This window comes from Sapajus apella, unplaced genomic scaffold, assembly GCF_009761245.1.
Source record: "Sapajus apella isolate SASKATOON/1434 unplaced genomic scaffold, GSC_monkey_1.0 scaffold38, whole genome shotgun sequence".
Taxonomy (NCBI): Eukaryota; Metazoa; Chordata; class Mammalia; order Primates; family Cebidae; genus Sapajus; species Sapajus apella.
This window is the reverse complement of record NW_022436978.1, coordinates 3073604-3091783: the sequence shown is the minus strand read 5'-3', so window position 1 is coordinate 3091783 and position 18180 is coordinate 3073604. Positions and strand designations below refer to the sequence as shown.

General features: G+C 46.8%; 1 protein-coding gene across 1 annotated transcript in view; it reads right to left on the bottom strand.

The window, feature by feature from the left end:
* CDCP1 (CUB domain containing protein 1) overlaps window positions 1–17186 on the bottom strand; it is a 61370-nt gene extending 44184 nt beyond the window's left edge. Inside the window, exon 1 of the mRNA XM_032298041.1 lies at window positions 16961–17186. Within this exon, the coding sequence (XP_032153932.1) occupies window positions 16961–17042 (82 nt within the window). The 5' untranslated portion in view covers window positions 17043–17186. The remainder of the gene's footprint in view (window positions 1–16960) is intronic.
* Window positions 17187–18180: the final 994 nt, after the last annotated feature.

The window sequence follows — 18180 nt, the reverse complement described above, 5'->3', positions numbered from 1 at the left end:
TCACGGTTCGTGTTATAACAAACTGTTTTTTGCACAACTCTGAAAATTGAGGAGAAAAACCTGTTGGTCCTTCCTCACGATCTGAACCTTAAGTGCAGTGAGTTATGCTCGGGGGAGTTGCTTACTGGTATTGTTCCCAGGCCTTGTAAGGGGAGGAGCCTCCTCGTGTGTCAAGACTTCCTTTTTTGCAGACACAGAGTCTAGCCTTAGAAACCAATAGTACGTTCACAAAGCTAGCCATAGAATTATAAGGAATACTTCATTTTTTTTTCTTTTGGTGACAGGGTCTTGTTTTGTTGCTCAGGTTGGAGTGCATTGGCACAATCACAGCTCACTGCAGCCTTGACCTTGACCTCCTGGGCTCAAGCAATATTCCCATCTCAGTCTCCTGAGTAGCTGGGACCACCAGCGCATGCCACCATGCCTGGCTAATATTTATTTTTGTTTTTGTAGGGACGGGGGTCTTTCTTTGTTGCCCAGGTTGGTCTTTAACTCCTGGGCTCAAGCTTTAGCCTCCCCAAATGCTGGGATTACAGGTGCATGCCATCGTGCCTGGCCTATGCTTCACTTATTTAAATTTTTTTTTTTTTTATTGTGGTAGAAAAAAAAACCCAACTCAATAAAATAGAAAAGGAAAAAAATCACCTACAAATAAACCCTGCAAACATTTCTTTTTGCTTTTTTATTATAGTCAAATATGCATACACAAACTTTATCATTTTAACCATTTTTAAGTGTGTAGTTCAGAAGCATTGTTGTGCAACCCTTCCCACCATCCACCTCCGGAATGTCTTCATTATCCTAAACAGAAACCCTGTGTCCATTAAATAATAACTCTCATCTCTCTCCTCAGCCCTGGCATCCAGCATTCTACTCTGTCCCTGTGAATTTGACTGCTAATCTAAGTGGAATCAGACAGTATTTGTCCTTTTGTATCTGGCTTATTTTATTTAGCATAATGTAGGTAAGAATTAATTGCTAATTACTAACTTGGATACCAACCAAAAATTGACTAAAACAACATTGTCTCAAACTCATGTATCTTCACAGTAATCCCCTGGATTACTATGGAAGGGAGGGAGAGAAACTTGTTTAAAGAAAAATGATGTTAATAACTAGAAAACATAAAAGATTGCAAAAGGTCATGAAAAATAAGGATTTCCCTGATAAGTGAAAAACTGGTCAGCACGTCGTGCAGCCCGTTGGCCACTGCATTCAGGGACCTTACTTTGGTCTTTGTGGACCATGCACTGAATAAGGGACTCTGCTGGGGACAGGCCTGAGAGAAATGTTCTGACAGGACTGCATTTTTTTGGCGATTAAGAGCCATGAAAGACTCATGCCTGTAATCCCAGCACTTTGGGAGGCCGGAGTGGATGGATCACCGGAGGTCAGGAGCTTGAGACTGGCCAACATGGTGAAACCTTGTCTCTACTAAAAAGAACACAAAAATTAGCTGGGCGTGGTGGGGCATGCCTGTAATCCCAGCTACTCAGGAGGCTGAGACAGCGGAATCACTTGAGCCTGGGAGGCAGAAGTTGCAGTGAGCCGAGGTCATACTACTGCACTCCAGCCTGGGCAACAGAGCGAGACTCTGTCTCAAAAAAAAAAAAAAAAAAAAAAAAAAAGCCATATAAAAGAAAATGTTTTTACTTGTCTGAACATAAGCCATGAGCTGCTTAAACTAAAAATAAAGTTCAGTTTAAAATGAGCTTTTCCAGAAGGTTATATCTGGCTATTTCTACCTTACCATTCGTCATCCCTCAAAGGAAAACACTATAGACGGGGTGGGGTGGCATCAGGGAAACGCTTCACTACCAAAATGTTCAGCTCTAGGTTAGTTCAGCCTGCAGCTTTGAAAATCCACTCACGGGGAGGAGGAAAAGGCAGTAGGAGGGGAGGTTCTATTAAGACAGAGACCTGTTCTGCGGCCCCCGTCACCTGACCTCGTCTTGCGTGCCTCATCATTTCAGTTCCTTGGCTGGGCCACTGTGGACAAACCACCTGGCCTCTCTGAACCACAAGTTTCTCATCTGCAGCATTTGGTTAAAAACATCAACTGTGCAGGGCTTTTACAAGCACAGGAATGAGACCACATGTGCAAAACCAGGCACGTGGCAGGCCCTCAAAAACTGATGGCCATGGCCCGGTGCAGTGGCTCAAGCCTGTAATCCTAGTACTTTGGGAGGCTGAGGTGGGCGGATCATGAGGTCAGAAGTTCAAGATCAACCTGGCTAACGTAGTAAAACCCTGTCTCTACTAAAAATACAAAAAAATCAGCTAGCTGTAGTGGTGGGCACCTGTAGTCCCAGCTACTTGGGAGGCTGAGACAGGAGAATCACTTGAACCTGGGAGGCGGAGGTTGCGGTGAGCTGAGATCACACCATTGCACTCCAGCCTGGGCAACAAGAGCAAAATTCCGTCTCAAAGAAAAAAAAGAAAAAAAAGAGTGATGGCCATGATCATTACCATTTCTGCAGACGAAGCAGAGCCCCTGAGCCACAGCATCCAGGGGCGGGCAGAATTCTAAGATGCCCTCTAGTGACCCACATCCTTGTAGAATCTCTTCCACTTGAGTTTCGGGGGGATGGGATATCACTCATCTGATTAGGCCATGTTGAATGACACTGTTAACTTGAAAGGGAGACTGTCCTGGGTGGGTCTGGCCTTATTAGCTGAACTCTTTCTTGAAAGAGGCTGGGCAATTCAACATAAGGGAGAGTCTCTGTAGCTAGTGTTGAAAATGGAGGGGGCCACATGGCAAGGAATGCAGGTGGTCTGTGAAAACTGAGAGCAGCATTGGTTGAAAGCCAGCAAGGAAAGGGGGACCTCAGACCTACAGCCACAGGAACTGAATTCTGCTATAACCAACATACGGAGAAGAGCACCACAAGCTCCTCTTGAGAATGTAGCCTGGCTAACATCTTGATCTCAGCCTTTTGAGACCCTGAGCAGAGAACCCAACCATGCTGTATGTACGTTTCTGAACTTTTTTTTTTTTTTTTGAGACGGAGTTTCGCTCTTGTTACCCAGGCTGGCATGCAATGGTGCGATCTCGGCTCACCGCAACCTCCGCCTCCTGGGTTCAGGCAATTCTCCTGCCTCAGCTTCCCGAGTAGTTGGGATTACAGGCAGGTGTCACCACATCTGGCCAGCTTTTGTATTTTTAGTAGAGATGGGGTTTCACCATGTTGGCCAGGTTTGTCTCGATCTCCTGACCTCAAGTGACCCACCTGCCTCGGCTTCCCAAAGTGCTGGGAATACAGGTGTAAGCCACCACACCCAGCACGTTTCTGGACTTCTGACCTACAGAACTGTGAGCTAACAGGTGTTTTATGATACCAAGTTTCTGGCAATTTGTTATGCAGCAATAGAAAACCAATACAGAACCCTTTTTTTTTTTTTTTTGAGATGGAGTCTTGCTCTTGTCACCCAGGGTAGAGTGCAGTGGCATGATCTCGGCTCACTGCAGCCTCTGCCTCCCAGGTTCAAGTGATTCTTCTGCCTCAGTCCCCCGAGTAGCTGTGATTACAGGCCCCCACCACCATGCCCGGCTAATTTTTGTATTTTTAGTAGAGATGGGGTTTCGTCATGTTGGCCACGCTGGTCTCGAACTCCTGATCTCGTAATCCACCTGCCTTGGCCTCCCAAAGTGCTGGGATTACAGGTGTGAGCCACTGCTCCCAGCCAAGAACTCTTAATTAGATGGGATACCAGGTAGGGAAAGATGGGGTGGTTTGTAGGACCTGCTGAGGTGCTCAAGGAAAGAAGTTTGGACAAATACAAGGTATTGTTTGGGATGCTGAGCCTCCCGTTCTGAGCTGAATTACCACACGGAAGGTGTTATGTAAGCAAGCCAGCCTTTATGAAAATGTTATATCAACAAGGATGTCTAAAACTTTGGATTTACTGTAAAGCTTTAACCTCTAGATGTTGGAAGGTGACAGAAGGGAGGCAAATGAGTGGGTCAGAGACAAGGTGATGATAAGGCCAAGATAAGGCTGGTCTTCTTACCCAGACCTGTGGGCTGAGCATGAGCCCCAGACAAAAACCAGAGATCAAGGAGCAATCCAGTGGGGAGGCTGGCTTTAAAATCCAGAATCCAGAAGAGGTAGGCTGTGTAGGTACTGGCCAAGGCTGAAGGCAGGTGGGAGAGGGCGTCTAGGAATGGTGGTAATAATTTAGCAGCTGTCATTTGTTCAGCCTCTGCCATGTGTTGGCCATTTCTAGACATTTTCTTTAGGTAAACTGTTTAAACACACACCGGGAAGGTACACAGCTGAGTTTCAAGCCCAGGCCTGCCCTGATTCCAAGGTCCATGTACCTTCTGCTCCTCTAAGGTCACAAGCTGGGCAGCCTGGGACCAAGTGTTTGCACTGCACCCCAGCTGGAGAAGAGTGGTGGTTAGAGACACGTTTCAGCGTGTACCATTCAACACCAGCAGCAGAGAGGAGTGCTGGTGTTTTCTGTCCCAAATGCCACTCTGACTGTCCACCTTTCCCTTTACACTAGTGAGCAGGCTGCAGTGGCTCCAGAGAATGTTCTGTAGGTAGGAAAGAGGTTAGCAGCCCTTCACAACTGCTCTCCCTAGTGAGACTCTCTCCCTAGCGTGGTCCCCCCCTTGCCTATAATGTTGCCTCTCAGAGTCCCCCAAACTCTTCCTCATTAATTACAAGCCCCGGGCAATCAATCAGGAACAGCATCTGCTCTTCCTCTATCTCTGATGTCCTCACCACCTCCGTCACTGCCTTTACTTGACATACGCTGGCAGCAATCCACCCTCTGCTTCACCGTGGTCTGAAGGATGACCACCAGCTGACTCACTCCCCGCCCCCGCTCCTTTCTTGCTGCCCTGGAAGGACAGACTGCAGCACCCACCCACGGCAGCCAGGGTGTGAGAGGAAGTGACCATTTGGGTTGTCAGCCTCCACTAAGTACCCACTAAGCAAGGGGAGAAACCCATGTTTTTGAGGCCTTAGATCTGCTTGTTTCTTAACTGCAAAGCCGCAACCTCTTGATCACTCAGGGGACTTGACTGGGAAGTGTGGCTGCAGTGCCATTCCAGGGGCCAGGGCAGCCAACTGGGAATACATCCCTCAGTTTAAACCTTCTGTTTCAGGGACTAGGGATTAACGCTATTTTTATTGTTGCTGTTGTTGTGTCCAGCAATCTTAAAGGGGGGATGGGAGAGCAAGCCACACAGCCTGAGATGGGAAATAGGTTTCTGAATGAAGCTGTTGCACATGACCACAAGCCAGGTCAATAATATGATTCCACAGCAAACCAGGCAGCCTGGGGTAAACAGATCAGCAACAAAACGCAGCACACTCAGGAGATCTTTGGGGCCAGTCAGACACATGCCTTCCTCACTCAGGGGGCCTAGGGCGGTCTCCAGGAGGTGTTATGTCAATAAGATGGCCATTACAGACCATTCTCCAAAATGACCAACATCAGAAGTTGGTTACCTTTGGAAGGTGTTACGTCAATGAGGAAGGCCATCATGGAACATACTGTATCAACAAGGATGGTCACGGTGGAAGGTACATCCACAAGGGTGACTGCAATAAGAGGTACTGACGTGAAAGGTGTTGCGTCAATGAGGACAGCCATTATAAAAGGTGTTTGGCCATCATGATGAGGTTACAGGAACAGGGACAGCCATTATGGAAGGTGTCACATCAACTAGGATGGTCATTACTGGCAACGAGACAGTGTCGATGTTGGGACCAGCCAGTGATCTTAAGATAAATATGCCAAAAATTCAGGCATATGAAAAACTAAGTTGAGGCCCCAAGACTGCTGAGATGGGTTTTGTGAGCCTGGCTCCAAAGCACATTGCGTGTGTGGGTGGAAGAAAGAAACAGATGGTTCTTCCTGAAAGGGAGAGACACTGTGGGGCAGAGCACTTTCTACAGCCCTTCCTTACAGTAGAAGTTGGCCCTACTGCTAAGAGCTAGTGCCAAGGGAGGAAAAGGAGGCTTGGAATGAAACACGAGCTAGAAAATTCGGAGTAATCAAGAATTTAATCCTCATTAGACTATATTCTGCTTTGCTCTTGTAGGTGGTCTCCAGTTATAAATCAGATATTGATGCATTAACTCTGAATTACATCTTTCCAGATAGTGGGTCACTTAGCAAGTTGTCATTTCAGAGATGGTGGGAGATGCCATTTTAAATATCAAAGAAAAAAAAAAACACTGTGGGGTTATTGGTAATTCATAACAGAGCTATACCTCTGCTCCAGGGCCAAACTCAGGGTTTTGTTAAAGATGCACCACAGATCTCAGGCACCAGGAGAATATCTTGTCCTCCTCTTTCTCTTGTCTTGCAAGAGTTTTATTGCAACCTTTATTTCAATTCTTATACCTACACCTTTTGCTGTACTGATTACACTGGGAAGTGTCACAAATTCAAATATTGAAAGGCAGCATACAGAAGAGGATCTTTGTTGAATTAGAGGGTGCAAGCTCTACCAACTACTTTGTCATTTAGGTTTTTTCAAAACGTGCAAAACAGAACTAGGCCAAGCCTCCTAGGCCACCAATTTGTAGCCCCCTGCTTTCCATGTTTGAATCCCTTCCAGATGGTGAGCGCTTGGAGGGCAAGGGATAAGGGCACACAGAGCTAGACACACAAGGGGCCTCCAATAGCTACGGAATGAACAGAATTTGTCACCAAAATGAACTTGGACTGGGCTAGATCTTTTCAAAATCTTTTAAGAATTCAGGGATGTGAAAAACTAAGTTGAGGAACCAAGAATGCTGAGATGGGAGTTTTGAGAAGCCTGGCTTCAAAGCACATCATATGGGTGGGTGGAAGAAAGAAAGCAGATGGTTCTTCCTGAAAGGGAGAGAGACGGTGGGTCAAAGTACTTTCCTTTTCATGAACCGTATTCCCTCCTTACAGTAGGAGCTGGCCCTGCCGCTGAGAGTTATTGCTAAGGAAGAAAGAGGAGGATGGGAACAAAACTCATTTAGAAAATTTGTGGCAATGAAGCATTAATCCCCGCTATATTCTGCTTTGTTCTTACAGATGATCTCCAGTTATCAATCAAATAATAAATCAAGTTCTCTAGGCCTGCTCAGTGATAGGCCCTAAAAGTAGATAGAGGAAAAAGAAAAAAAAAATCACAAGTTGCTCTTCATGAAAAGCTGTTCCAAGTTGAGAAGGCATTTTTTGGGTCGTCAGCGCCTCGATTTCTAACAACTTAACACTTCTACTCCATCCCTTCTACACAACCAAATTCTTGCAGAAACTAACTTCAGGCTTTTTTGAAGATGGGGTCTATACTTGGGAAATTTGTTTTAATGTAACAAAACTAGTGAGTGCTATATTCATACCTGGTTTTAAATTGTTTTTATTTTTAAAATATTTTAAAGGCAAAACTACGGTGATAGAAGGCAAATCAGTGGTTGCCAGGGGCTAAGGCGTACGGATTTATTGCAAAGGAATCTGGGGGAACTTTGCAGGATGATGGAAATGTTATAACAAGATCCATTGAATTACACAATTGACACTAGTGAGTTTGTTGGTATATACATTATACCTCAACAGAGCTGAAAAATACTTTTACATTTAGATAAATAATACATGAAGTACAAAATACAGGTATTGATCGACTTACGACCTATGCAACTTACGACCATTCAACTTTACGACCACAATCGCTAGCCATGACTGCTCCGCGTCTGGCAGTGCAAACGTTGCCCAGCTGGGCGTACGACAGTGCGGACCAGCTTCTGGCAGCACTACCATCTCCGTGTGCACCATTTCAACTGTACATATAGCCTACTCAACTTACGACCAAATCGTGTTACGACTGGTCTGCTGGTCCCAATCGTGGTCGTAAGTCGAGCACTAGCTGTAAAGTAAAACAAAATGTAAAAAGTCATTCTCTTACCCTTGAATCTGGTTCTGTTCCCAAAGGCAACCATTATTACCAGTTTTTGTACACTATTCCAGAAGTAATCTATGAATATGCGAATGTGTATTTATGTACCATCCCTATTTCATTTTATTTTGCCAAAAGATTGCATGCCATACTTGACTGTTCTGATCCTTGTGTTTTTCTCTCCGTAATATATCTTGGGGGTTACTCCAGATTAGCTTACAAAGACTTACCTCATTCTTTTAAACAGTTGCCTAACATCCCATTGTTTGGCTGTAGCGTAATTTACCTAGCCTGCTTCTAACCATGAGCATTTGGGTTATTTCCCTTCCCTAGTAACTAGGGCAAGGAGGGGAAGATGCCAGTGGGACACACCTTCCCACCAGCATTCCAGGTTCCTGCCTGGAACTTGAGTTGTATTCCTGGCAGAGGCAGAGGCCAGTGGGGCTAGAAGAAGTTATGTTGGCTGGGTTTTGTGGTTCATGCCTATAGTCCCAGCATTTTGGGAGGCCAAGGCAGGTGGATCACCTGAGGTTGGGAGTTCAAGACCAGTTTGACCAACGTGGAGAAAACTTGTCTTTACTAAAAATACAAAATTAGCCAGGTGTGGTGGCACATGCCTGTAATCCCATCTACTCGGAGGCTGAGGCAGAAGAATCACTTGAACCCTGGAGGCGGAGGTAGTGGTGAGCCGAGATTGCACCATTGCACTCCAGCCTAGGCAACAAGAGTGAAACTCTGTCTCAAAAACAAAAAAGTTATGTGGAGGGTTTGGCACCATTCTGATTGTGGTGGGCTTCTGCTAGATGACCCAAGCACTGTTTACAACTTGAAAAATGTCTTCTAGGCCACGCATGGTGGCTCACACCTATAATCCTAGCACTTTGGGAGGCCAAGGTGGGCAGATCACCTGAGATCAGGAGTTTGAGACCAGTCTGGTCAACATGGTGAAACCCCATCTCTACTAAAAAAACAAAAAAATTAGCCGGGCATGGTGGTACACACTTGTAATGCCAGCTACCCAGGAGGCAGAGGCAGGAGAATTGCTGGAGCCTGGGAAGCGGAGCCTGCAGTGAGTTGAGATTATGCCACTGCACTCCAGCCTGGGTGACAGAGCGAAACTCTGTCTCAAAGGAAAAATAAAAAAAAGAAAAGAAAAGAAAAGGAAAAGAAAAATATTTTCTATGTTCTGTGAAGATAAGCACTTGGCCCTGACAGATATAGGCCAAGGCAGAAGTGCCTGATAAGACTGTCAGAAACTTCCAAGCCAGTTCCAGAGTAATCCTCCATCTCTCAGCACAGATTAAAGGCCAGGGCCCTGCCAGGCTTCCCTCCATGGAGCTCTAGCTCTGGTTTCACAGACGGGCACACTCCAGCCGTCTTGGCTAATAACACCCAGTCACGAAGATAGCTGCAATCCCCAGGCGACCACTGGCGTAGTTTCCACTCCCATCTCAAGTGTAATTGGGCATGACACTAAGTTGTCATAAAACTGGACCAGTCAGTTCCTTGGCTAACAGGAAATTCATGTGTCTGCAGGCACTTGCTCACAAAAGAGTTTTCAAAAACTTGTTCTAGTGTCTTTTAAAATAACTTCATACAGCTTTTTACCGAGCAGCTTCACTTCTAGGAATTTCTTCCACAGGTATCCTTATACGAGCCCAAAGTCGACTGCACTGGGATAGTAACCCAAGCATAGCGTGTAGGAAGCAAGTGTCTGAAACAATCTTAAGGTCTCCTGCTAGAGACCTGGTTATACAGACTACGAGAGCCTATAATTTTGGTCTAGGTTGTCTGCCTATTGAATAACAAGATGTTCTTCTTGGGCCTGATTCAAATAATCAAAGTGTCTTAGTTTGTTTTGTGTTGCTATAAAGGAATGCCTAAGGCTGGGTAATTGATAAAGAAAAGAGATTTGGCTGGGCCCAGTGGCTCACAGCTATAATCCTGGCACTTTGGGAGGCTGAGGCTGAGTGGGGTGGATCACCTGAGGTCAAAAGTTCGAGACCAGCCTGGACAACATGTTGAAACCCTGTCTCTCCTAAAACTACAAACATTAGCCAGGTTAAGTGGCGGGCGCCTGTAATTCCAGCTACTCAGGAGACTGAGGCAGGAGAATCGCTTGTACCCAGGAGGCAGTGATTGCAGTGAGCTGAGACCACGCCACTGTACTCCAGCCTGGGCAACAGAGCAAAAACTTTGTCTCAAAATAAAAAAAGAAAAGAAAAGAGGTTTATTTAGCTCATGGTTCTGCTGGCTAAAAGGTTCAAGACTGAGCATCTGATGAGGGCCTCAGGCTGCTTCCACTCATGGCAGGAGGCAAAGGGGAGCTGCTGTGCAGAGATGACACAGCGAAAGAAGCAGCAAGGGCAAGGGGCTCCTGACGGGCTCTTTTTAACAACCAGCTCTCTTGGAAATTAACAGAGTTAAGAACCCACTCACCCCCGAGGGATCCACCCCCATGACCCAACACTTCCCATTAGGTCCCACCTCCAGCACCGGGGATCAAATTTCAACATGAGATTTGGAGGAAACAATCATCCAAACTATAGCACAAAGTCATGACAATTCTCACTAATTAAGGAATTTGTTCTAGGCCAGACTACTGCACACATCATTTCATTCAGGCCTCCAGCCAGCCTCAGGGTGCTGCTGTCCCTACAGGTTGAGCACCTTGCCCAGCTCACCTGCTTAATAAGCGGTGGAGTCAGGATTTGAACCAAGCATTGACCAACTCCAAAGCCTGTCTGAGTGAGGCTGTCTCCAAAAAGCTGGAAAGGCAACTCTGAGCCCATGAGGCCTTTGGCTCCAGTCCTTCCATTTCTCTGCCCTCCTCCCTCCACCAATTTCCAGCTGGGAAGCTGAGCCCTTTGGGATGTGCAGTCTGAGGACATGGGGAATGCAGCAGTGAGCAAGAACTCAGAAGCAGTGACCCAGAGAGCCTGGTGTTTGTATCCTTGGAGGTGGCCTAGGATGCAACTCCAGTGAGACTTGTCCACAGGGCAGTTGACGTGAAGACAGCCCATCAACACAGGCTGGACCCTCCTGACACTGTCCCTGGTCAGACTCCAGAAAAGCACAGACTTCCAGTATGAGCAGTAGCAGATAATAACACATCCCACCATGTTGTTTGGTTCTTGGTGTGATATGTGCCTCTCCACTATGGCTGGTGGCCACTCTGTGTAGGAGTCGAGTGTCTACCTGGGTCCAAGAGATGCCAAGAGTTCTTCAAACTCAGGAGGGGCTTCATCTTACCACCTCCACATTCTCTGTGATGTCCCAGAAACTGCTTGCCTGCTCTAAGTTGTTCCTGGGGTTAAACATTGTTTTAGCCAAACGTCCTTGTTTGAGATGGTCAGATGTTCCTGCCTTCAGGTCAGTAACAGAAGATAAGGCATCTGTTTGGATGCATATGGCATGTGCCTGGATGTACACCATTCTAGCTCAGCTCCCAGCTGGACCACACGTCATCAAGAATTGCAGAAGCCCTCTCATGGCTCCAGTGGTTTTGTGACATGGCAGATGCCAAGGAAGTAGGCAGACCCAAAATAAAGACAACAGCCTGACTTCAACTCTATACAATCTTTGGACTGAGGGAGTTGATAAAACTCATTTCTGGAGACTGTATTTACCCAGGCAAAGGCAGCAGATTGTCACCTCGTACATTTTTGCATTTGGCACATTTCACCCAGAACCTTTGATCTTCTGTCACTGAGGGTAGGATCATTCGTACTTCATTTAAAACTTAAAGAAAGTTACTGCCATCTGTGCTCAGGAAACAGTTTTAATTTTCTTTTTCAAGACATTCCCAAATTTATTATTTGAGAATATTCACGCCTTGAGGGGAGGCATTTACTGGCCTTGCAGTCCTATTACCGAGCTGGGTTCTGGAGTCATACTCCTAGGGCTGCCAGCTCAGCATCGTTACATACCAGCTAGGGTGCCCTGGCAAGTCACGTCACCTCTCCGTGCTTACTAACAGGAGGTTAGTAGGAGTACTTGCTTGAGGATGAAGAGCTAAATGACATGCAGACCAACTCCAGACCACCTCCCTCATTTACATTCTCTCAGGAGAAAATCACTTCATTTTTATCGTAGAACACTGTGAACTTATGTTTCATCTATCAAAGTTATTTTTGGCCAATGTCTATTTCAGAAATATGTATGTTTACATCTCCAAACTCAACACATTTTAAACAAAATTATGTTCAGAAAGTCTTGATTTCTATTCCAAATACAATAGGATCAAGAATGTCAGGATCTGGCTGGGCACAGTGGCTCACGCCTATAATCCCAGCACTTTGGGAAAGCGAGGCAGGTGGATTGCTTGAAGCCAGGAGTTTGAGGCCAGCCTGGCCAACATGGTGAAACCCCACCTCCACTAAAAATACAAAAATTAGTTGCTCATGGTGGGGCACACCTGTAATCTCAGCTACCCGAGAGGCTGAGGCATGAGAATCACTTGAACCCACGAAGTAGAGGTTGAAGTGAGCTGAGATGATGTCACCGCACTCCAGCCAGGGTGACAGAGTGAGACTCCAGCTCAAAAAAAAAAAAAAAAAAAAAATGTCAGGATCAAGTATCAACAAAGGGAGGTGCCCTATGTTACTGAACACAAAGCAACTGTTTGCAAACAACCAAGTACATGGTTTGGTGGTCCTCAAGTGATGTCTTATGCACTTTATGCTTAACGGGATTGGTTAATTATATAAGGTTATCTTCCTGTGTTTCATCACGCTTTCAGAAACTGTTAGAGATTTTGTGTCGCTGTGCAGTGGGTTGCTATAATTTTTCCCACATGAAATAATGAGATGTATGGTGTTGCTTAGTGCTTTCATGCAGAATGTCTGTTTTTCAGGAATAGATTACTGATGTTAATCAGAATATGCCTATGTGCAAAACCCTCAGAGGAGTGGCAGGCACAGCAAATGCTCAATGTGTTGGCTATTACAAGTAGCAGTAGTAGTTCATACTTTTAAGAACTCACGGACCAGATACAAACCCAGGGCTACAAAGAGGTGAGGGAAGGAATTGGTGCTCCTCATCTGGTTGTCTAAAATGCTGCCAGCTGCCCAGGAGATTATGGGCAAATTACAAGGTTGTGGGAAGTGGTTTGGAATAATTTGACTGAGGCATAATTTTTACAATTTAGAATCATAATTAAGGGGTATAAACTTTTCTTCTTTTTTGAGACAAAGTCTTGCTCTGTTGCCCAGGCTGGGGTGCAGTGGCATGATCTCGGCTTACTGCAACCTCTGTCCCCTGTGTTCAAGTGATTCTCATGCCTCAGTGTCCCACATAGCTGGGATTACAGGTGTGCACCACCATGTCCGGCTAATTTTTGTATTTTTTAGTACAGACGTTGTTTCACCATGTTGGCCAGCCTGGTCTTGAACTCCTAACCTCAGGTGATCTGACCCCCTCAGCTTCCGAAAATGTTGGGATTATAGGTGTGAGCCACCATGCCCAGCTAGATATAAACTTTCTTAACCACCAAGGCAGAGAATCCTAGCCACAGGTCCCCCACATCAGTAGTCTTATCATCTCTCACTGTCCCACCCACACTGACGTCAATCAGGGGTCTTTCTGACCAGCTGACTCTTCTCCCTACCCACTTCTCACCTCACCCCTTGCCATCCAAACCCAGGTCAGCACTGCTAGACAAAAATGCAGGTGAGGCTTGTGTTATAAGCCAAGAGACCCAGTTCTGTTTTCTTTTGGCAAAAAAAAAAAACCACTAGTGAGCTATTAGTAACATCTAGCTAGGGTGGTGCTTCTGAGACTCTTGAGAATCTACTAACACGGTCCAGATCCTATTTGCCAAATTGGAGAGAGGAAAACGCTTCTTCCATAGATGCTGGTGAAACAACAATGAGGAGAGCCTGGGAGAATGTGAGAAACAGGCACTAACACATCGATGGCTGGGAAGCACACCAGGACAGGCTCTCCACGGGTAACACGGAAACACTCATCCAAAGTCCTAAGAGCCTCTCTACTCTTCATCCCAGCAGCGCTGCTTCCAGAACTGTAGCTGGACAAAATAAGAGCATGCAGAGCAGCACAGCCAAAGAACACATTCTCAGATATATCAAAATGGGATAATCCAGTTCGTACTATTTTATAACCTCTGCAACATGATGGTAATGGTTCACCCTTTGTGTTATTTTCTAATCTGTGCTACGTAATTTCAAGTGCCTTTTCACTGAATAAGACCTATTAAAATTGATACAAGTAACATTGTTGGACATGTTCTAACAGGAAAAACTGGAAGCAACCTAAATGTCCAACAATTGGGGACTGGTTAAAGCCGTACAATGGGATGCTCCCAGTTTTGGTTTGTGTTCATGAGCGTGCATGTGCACACAATGAGGAGGCTGCATCAAAGCGAACAAGGCAGTTTGCTCATAGATAATTTTTTTCCATTTTGGGTATATTTATTGTCACTTTTTCTACAATAGCCATATGCTACTTAAAACATCTTAATTATTAACTTCCTTCACCCACATTGATAGCCAGGGAGAATGACCAGAAGAGTGTGTGTGTGTGTATATGCAAGGTGTGCAACCATCACAGATGAAATGGCAGCAGCTGAGGTGAGCCCTGGGGCTAACATGTCTGACTCCACGTCATGCCTATCTGTGGGGATGTGGAGGAGGGAGGCTCATCAGCCCTGTCAGTTACACATTCCAGACAACAACCAGTAGTTCCTCATTTGAATCGGAAATATAATGAACACCCACACTCACCCAGGGTGTGTAAACACATCATTGGATCTGTCTACTCACATTTTTGGCAAGAAACAGTGGTGGCAAGATCGGGGTCATTGACCTGGATTCTGGTATCTGAGTGGTTCTTAGAAAGCAACCAAACTGAGGTTTTCAAAAGGCTGTAATCCCAAAGTAACCAGTGATTCACTCCCAAAAATAGAGGAGTTGGTGGGGATACCTAAGTCACACCAAGACACAAGCTTTCCTTTACCCTTCAGCTCTGCAGTGACACCAAGTTCATTTTTACTCTGCTGAGTATTTCCTTGTTAAGAGACTTCCCAGATTTATAAAACAAACGCACTGTGCCAGGACTCTGGCTTTATCCTTTCAGGACAGGCTCCAGGAACTTCTCAAAGGCCTTTGCCAGTTAGATCCTCAAGACTACAGGCAACTGCTCCAACCACAAAAGCTCTCAATTGAGCCTGATGTGGCCTCAAAGGGCTGGTTCCTGAGACCATAGGGAGGAACTTAAGAAAGTGAAAGGGAAAGGTCCTAGGCTTCTACGTATTTATATATATATTGAACCACAAGACAGGGCTCAGCCAGTCAAGGACTTCCTGGAAGGGACTCCACTGGAGCTACTCATGACCAAAATGGCAGCCTCCCCAGATCACAGGGAGAAATGAGACCAGGAACAGAGGCTCTCATTATTAGCAATGCCTTGATTTACACCCTATTCTCCTGGAGGAGTTCTCTACTGTTATCACAGAAAGCCAAAAATATCTCAAACAATTCCCAGAGTTTCAATACAGCTCCAAGATTTGTAGGCACACTTTTTTCTCAGCACACATTTACACATATTTTCACTTCCTTTTTATTCTTAATCTATTTTTTATTCAAAGAGAATCTTGAAAATTCAGTCCTAAGAAATTATAGTAAAAATTCATTGGCCAGGCGCAGCGGCTCACACCTGTAATCCCAGCACTTTGGGAGGCTCAGGTGGGAGGATCACTTGAGCTCAGGAGTTCGAGACCAGCTGGGTAACATACTGAGGCCCTGTCTCTAATATATATATATATATATATTTCATTAAATATATATATATATTCTAATTTAAATATATATATATAATTCATCTAATATATATATGTAATTCATCATATATATATAATTCATCATATATATATATAATTCATGCCGTGGCTTAAATGAGGTTTTAAATTTTCTGTTATGCAGCAATATGTCACCTGATGTTGAAGAATGAACGAGGAAGCATTCCTGGAGCTTATATTGATATTTTACAAGCTCCTTTCTTATATCTGTAATGATGGCAGTCACCGGGACGCCCAAGTTCAACCTCACCTGCGTCCTTTATTCCTTAATCTAATTTACCTACCTCAAACACCAACCCACCTTAAATGCAGCAAAGGGAGTTAAACCCGCACGGCTTCATGGAGCACTCTATTTAAAAAACACAAAACCTGTACTAATCTCGCGAAACCTGTACTAGCCTCACATCAAGTTCTTACATGAAGAAACCAGGTTATTTACTATGTTCTATACTTCCAGGGCCCACAGAGCATTTCCTGGCTGGCACAGGTTGCTGGGACGTGACCGTCCCTTCCCCCAACCGGGACAACTCAAAATTTAAACACATCCCTGGAACAACAGCCTCCTGCCGTTGTCCACCGCCCACAAGCGCGAGGGGCGCGGGAATGTCCAGCCTCCGTGGCGGCGCAAACGCCTGGCAGCTTTCTCTGGGACGCCTAAAAGAAATCTGGGCGCGTTCACTTTCGCATTAATGCTCTTCAACTTTAGGAGAGGGGAAGGCAGCGCGCGGACGGGAAAAAGGGGATCTTGTGGGAAATTCGGACCCGAAAGCACTTTTCTTGCACCTTCTCCCTGGACCAGGCGAGGAGGTAGAGGGCAAGCCTGGAGAGAAAAGATCTCTTCCACCCCCTGCCTGAGTGTCCTCAAGAACCCCGGCAAAGACCCCAGGGCGCACGGCGAGCCATTTGGACCTATCGCCTGGGCTCGGCTCCGGGGCGCTCCTTTTTCCGCCTTCTCAGCCAGCACTGGCCTTATCCTCCAGGACCAGGAGCCTCCTGGATCGGCGACACGCTCACGTGCCGAGGGCAAAGTTGATTCCAGGAGGGAAAGGCCAACACGCCCGACGCGGCCCGCCCAGAAGCCGGACAGTCCCCTGGGACCCGGAGCCACCTAAGCGTTTTGGCTTCGCCGCCCCCGCCCTCTCCGCACCCTCGCACCCTCGCACCCTGCGTCCCTCCGCCGCCTCCCCGCCCGGACTCGGCTGGCTGGCTAGCTCACCACTCCGCGCCACCCACGTCCATAGCCCGGCACTCACCTGCCCCGCGCTGCAGGCGCGCCGACCCCAGCAGCAGGACCCCTAGCAGTGCGATCGTGACCCTGCAGTTCAGGCCGGCCATGTCTTCCGGACGCCTCGGCCTCGGTGGGGAAAGCGACTGTGACCGGTGGCTCGGAGCGGCGGCCGCAGGCGCCCAAGCCCGGCGCAGCTGCGCTCCGCCCCGGCTCGCTCACCTGCGCGCAGGCGGACCGGCCCAACCCCGCCCTGCGCCGCAGGAGCGCGGGCTGACCTGGCGCGTCCCTCCTCACTCTCCTCCTCCTCTTCCTGCCTCAGCCACCGCCTCTCCCGCCCAGAGTGCTGGGCTCCTAGGGTCGGGTTGCTGGGTGCCCTCTACTTCCCATTGTAGGGTTGCGGCGGACTTGTCCCCATCTTTCCCGGCTTAATCCTCTTTCCCAAGTCTGAGAATGAGCAGGTCTCTTTGTCCAGAGTCACGAAGGTCGCCCATAGAGGAAGCCAGTCTACCTTCCCTTTTCAGTCCAGCAGACAAAGGCGCCTCGTTTTGGCGGAGAATCATATTTGGGGGCCACCCAAGCCCTCGATCCTCTGCTACCTGACTTGGCCAGAGGTCTGCTGGACTTTAAAGCCGGTGGTGCTACAGCTACTGTTTGCAGGAGAGTGAGCCTGCAGCCTCCACACAGATCACCTGCAGTATTTCCAGACAGATAACCTGGGTCCCCAAGGTAGCTAGTAAATTACCCCTTTGTTGAATTGTGAGTAGAGTAGTATATGTCCCTTCACTGAGCTGTGGATGGAGTAGTATGTACCCTTCTCGAGTTGTATTATAAATGGAGTACTGTGTGCAGTGTGGGTGTGAAGCATTCAGGTCAAATGTTGGGCTGTCAAATGAATGGAAAATGAATGACCCTGGACTCCTTTTCCTCCTCCCAGCAGCAGGAGTGCCACCTGTCTGTCTTCAGAGGCCCTGTGGGTTCTCCTTCCACCCTGCAGGCCACACACCAAGCCCAGGCCACAAGGAGAGATTGTGGATGGTTCAGGATTTCTTAGCTGGCAGACCAGGGTTCTGCCAAAATGACTCCCTGGGACTGCTTGTGTTCATGGGTAGCGGGAAGCTGGGCCAGGGTCACCAGGAGCAACCTGGGAGGCTTGGGACAGGAACCAAAACATATGCCACAGCCTCCGTTTACACTCTAGTCCCAAAGACACAAACTTTCCTTTACTCTTCTGCTTAATTCTTGGTG